This window comes from Amphimedon queenslandica, unplaced genomic scaffold, assembly GCF_000090795.2.
Source record: "Amphimedon queenslandica unplaced genomic scaffold, v1.1 AMPQUscaffold_13218, whole genome shotgun sequence".
NCBI classification, from domain to species: Eukaryota; Metazoa; Porifera; class Demospongiae; order Haplosclerida; family Niphatidae; genus Amphimedon; species Amphimedon queenslandica.
In genome coordinates, this window is record NW_003546546.1 from 30,066 (window position 1) to 33,851 (window position 3,786).

At 41.0% G+C, this 3,786-nt stretch overlaps 1 protein-coding gene across 1 annotated transcript; it reads left to right on the top strand.

The window, feature by feature from the left end:
- The first annotated feature begins 21 nt into the window (after window positions 1–21).
- On the top strand, window positions 22–2,568 carry LOC100635406 (uncharacterized). Its single transcript, XM_011407498.1, has one exon. It carries the CDS (start codon window positions 22–24, stop codon window positions 2,566–2,568), a length of 2,547 nt encoding a protein of 848 aa, XP_011405800.1.
- Window positions 2,569–3,786: the final 1,218 nt, after the last annotated feature.

The following is a 3,786-nucleotide window of genomic DNA, read 5'->3' on the forward strand; positions in this document are numbered from 1 at the left end:
GTTCCAGCAGATGATTGGAACATGACAAGGATACTGGAGGTGCTATTAGCAGAGGTAGAAGCTAGAGAGAGGGCCTCCCTGCCTAAGACTAAACAGAGTGGTTTTACACCAAAGCGTGGAAGGGATTTTCACACTACTGCCACTTTTACTGGAGGTAGCCAGAGTGGTTGCTGCTTTTGCCAGCAAGAGGACCACACACCTGCCCAGTGTACTAAGGTCACTGGAATTGATGAGAGAAAGCAAATGATTAGAGAGCAGGGCAGATGCTTTGTTTGCCTCCGCCCCGGTCACATTAGTAAGCACTGTCGCTCTTCAATGAGCTATGCTACTTGTAGAGGGAGACATCACTCTAGTGTATGTATGAGGAACTCAAAGCCTAAATCAGGCCAGAGGCCTCCTACTGCTAGAGATGGTGCTTCCCCACATTTGTCTAAGGGGCTTAATCCAGAGACCCCTCCATTTGAAGGATCAAATACAGGTGCCACATTCTATACTAGTTCTAGAGAGTCTACTCTCTTGCAAGTGGCACGCGTCTTTGCCTTCAATCTAAATGAGCCTGGTAATAGAATGTCTTTATATGTCCTATTGGACAGTGGGAGCCAGTGCTCATATATTACTCGAAGTGCATGCCAGAGGTTGGGATTGCCATCTCTGGGCACTAAATCAGTTTCTATAATGACCTTTGGGTCTAGAAAGGAGTGTCGTACTCAATGCCATGTTGTAAAACTGGGTCTTGAGCTTAAAAATAATGCTCATATGGAGCTTAAGCTGCTCACAGTTAGCCACATTTGTGAGCCTTTGACGTATGAAGCCATAGATTGGAATAAGTATCCTCATCTGAATAATTTGGACTTTTCTATTCCATTGGATCATTGCAAGCAGATAAAGCCAGACATCTTAATTGGATCTGACCAGTATTGGTCTCTACTTACAAGTGAGATAATGAAGAGTAACAATGGACCTGTTGCTCTAAACTCATGCTTTGGCTGGATTTTATCTGGTACTGCTGCTGTGAAACAGTCTAGTGCACGGAGTGCTACTATGGTCACCCATGTTTTAAGGGTTGATGGTGTCCATGAAGACATGAGCCTAGAACATAGATTACGTTCATTTTGGGAGCTAGAATCTTTAGGAATTTTGGAAGATGAGAATTTAGTGCAAACTCAATTTGGTGATCATGTGAAGTTTGCTAATGGTAAGTATGTTGTTTCCCTGCCTTGGAAAGACTCTTGCATTTCTCTTGCTGATAACTATCAGCTTTGTTTACGTCGATTGAGTGGTTTGTTTAAGCGCCTGAAGAGGTCTCCTGAGTTATTGAAGAAATATGATGATATCATTAGAGAGCAACTAGCCTTGGGAATTATTGTCCCTGTTGAGAACTCTGAAGAATTCAGTGTGGCTCGTATACACTATTTACCGCATCATTGTGTGTTGAGACAGGATAAGTCTACTACAAAATTAAGAATTGTATACGATGCCTCTGCTAAGACTAACGGTCCATCATTGAATAATTGCCTCCATATAGGACCTTCATTGCATCAAAAGGTTTTTGATATTCTTTTGAGATTTAGGATGTGGCCTATTGCTATTGTGGCTGATATAGAGAAAGCCTTTCTTATGATTCAGGTGGCAGATGTAGATCGGGATGTTTTGCGTTTTCTGTGGTACAAAGATGTTTTTTGTGAGAATCCTGAGCTTCAGATTTATAAGTTCACACGTGTGGTGTATGGTGTAGCTCCAAGCCCATTCCTTCTCAATGCCACCATTGCTAAGCACTTAAGCACCTTTGAGTCGAGGTATCCAGATCTTATTCAGAAGATTAAAGACTCTATTTATGTGGACCATGTCATAACTGGTGTTGATAATGTTTCTGAAGCATTTTCTCTTTATAAAGATTCAAAAGATATATTTGCCAAAGGAGGATTTAATTTAAGAAAGTTTTTGAGCAATAATGCAGAAGTACAGAGTCTAATTGACTCAGCAGAGCAAGGTATTGTTCTTGAAGGAGATGAGCATGAGACTTATGCTCAGAGTACTTTAGGGAGAGTTAACTCTGCTCTGGGAAGTGAGCAGAAAGTTCTGGGTGTCCTGTGGGATCCTATTGCTGATGAGATCAACATTGATCTTACTCTTATTTTTCATGAAGCAAAGAGACTTGAGCCCACTAAGCGTAAGCTAGTCAGTGTGATTAGTAAGATATATGATCCTATGGGGCTCATCTCTCCTGTTATAGTCAGTTTTAAGATGCTTTTTCAAGGCTTGTGTAATCATAAGATTGGATGGGATGATTCTTCGCCTGAGCCACTATTGCTTAAGTGGAAGCAACTCCTTACAGGCCTTGAAGCCCAGCCATTGAGACTGGCACGTTACTGCACTACTAGTGATTTAAGTAGTAAATCCAGATTGATAGGGTTCTGTGATGCTTCATTGAAGGCCTATGCAGCTGTAGTATATTTGGAGAATTGTGATAAAGAGCTTGTGCTATTGGCCTCAAAGACTAGAGTCTCTCCTTCTGAAGAGTCAGACTGTTCCCAGACTGGAACTCTTGGGAGCTGTCCTTTTGGCTAGGCTGATTTTTAGTGTTAAGGCCAGCCTAAGGGCATTTGTATCTGATACTGTGTGTTTCACAGATTCATTAATAGTGTTATAGTCGGTTTCAGTTGAGTTTGACCGGATGTTTTCATCATCAAAACATCACGTGTAGCCCCACCCACACGCAAACAAAATGGCTGAAAATTTCATCACACTCCTTTCTTCTTGTTGTAATTTGTTTATTACCCTATTTTGGTCACTGATAGCCCTGCAATTGACATGAAGGACCTTTGTGCTTGCTATTACTTGAAGAAAGAATCGAGAGATGCAAAATTTCAACGGAGTTTCTGAGCGGCAATGGTGAAGACAAATAACGAAGGCTTAGAGAGGTACAGCAGACTGAGTGAGACTTCTTTCTGGAGTGCAAAGTCTTCTTGTTCAATTATATCTTGGCCTGGAGTGCTCCTTTTGCTTTATTTGATTTTTAAATAATAAAAACATGATTATTGACATATTTAATGAGATGCAAATGATATTCACGAAGCTTCACATTATGAAACATCATGGCGGCTCCCTTTCATGTTGACCGGAAGAACTTTTTGAGAACTTTCCAGAGTACCTAGAGACTCCAAAATTGGTACAGATTTTCAGAAGAACCCGTTTTGCAACTATACCAAGTTTCAAGTTGCTAGCATAAATAATAGAGAAGTTATAGGGGTGGGTCAGTGGTCAAACTCAACTGAAACCGACTATACATTGGATTAAGGGACTTGACAGGCATTGGAAGCCCTTTGTCCAAAATAGAGTTAGAGAGATAAGAGAAAAGATAGATGTTAGTTGCTGGAGTCACTGTCAGGGGAAGATGAATCCTGCTGACTTACCCTCAAGGGGTATGACTCTCATTGAGTTGTGTGAATCTCAAGTGTGGTTTCATGGTCCTCCATGGTTGGAGAGCCATGTTACTATACCTGTCCAAGAGACAGAAGAGATCCCTCCTGAATGTATGGAGGAATTGAGGATAAAGAATAGTAGTGCCACACTGAGTGTAATGGAGAATGAGAGAGGAATAGGAGTCATTGTTCCTATTGAGCATTTCAGTTCTTATGAGAGATTAGTTAATTGCACAGTATATGTCTTATCGTTTGTAGGTAAACTCAAAGGAGTATTGCGTTTAATGGATGACTATAGGAGTAAAGCAGAGGTTCTGTGGCTCATTGAAGTTCAGAAGAATTGTATCAAAGACGAATGGAGGAC

Excerpts from the sequence above, each read along its gene's own strand:
- LOC100635406 (XM_011407498.1), top strand. The coding sequence starts at position 22 with ATGACAAGGATACTGGAGGTGCTATTAGCAGAGGTAGAAGCTAGAGAG.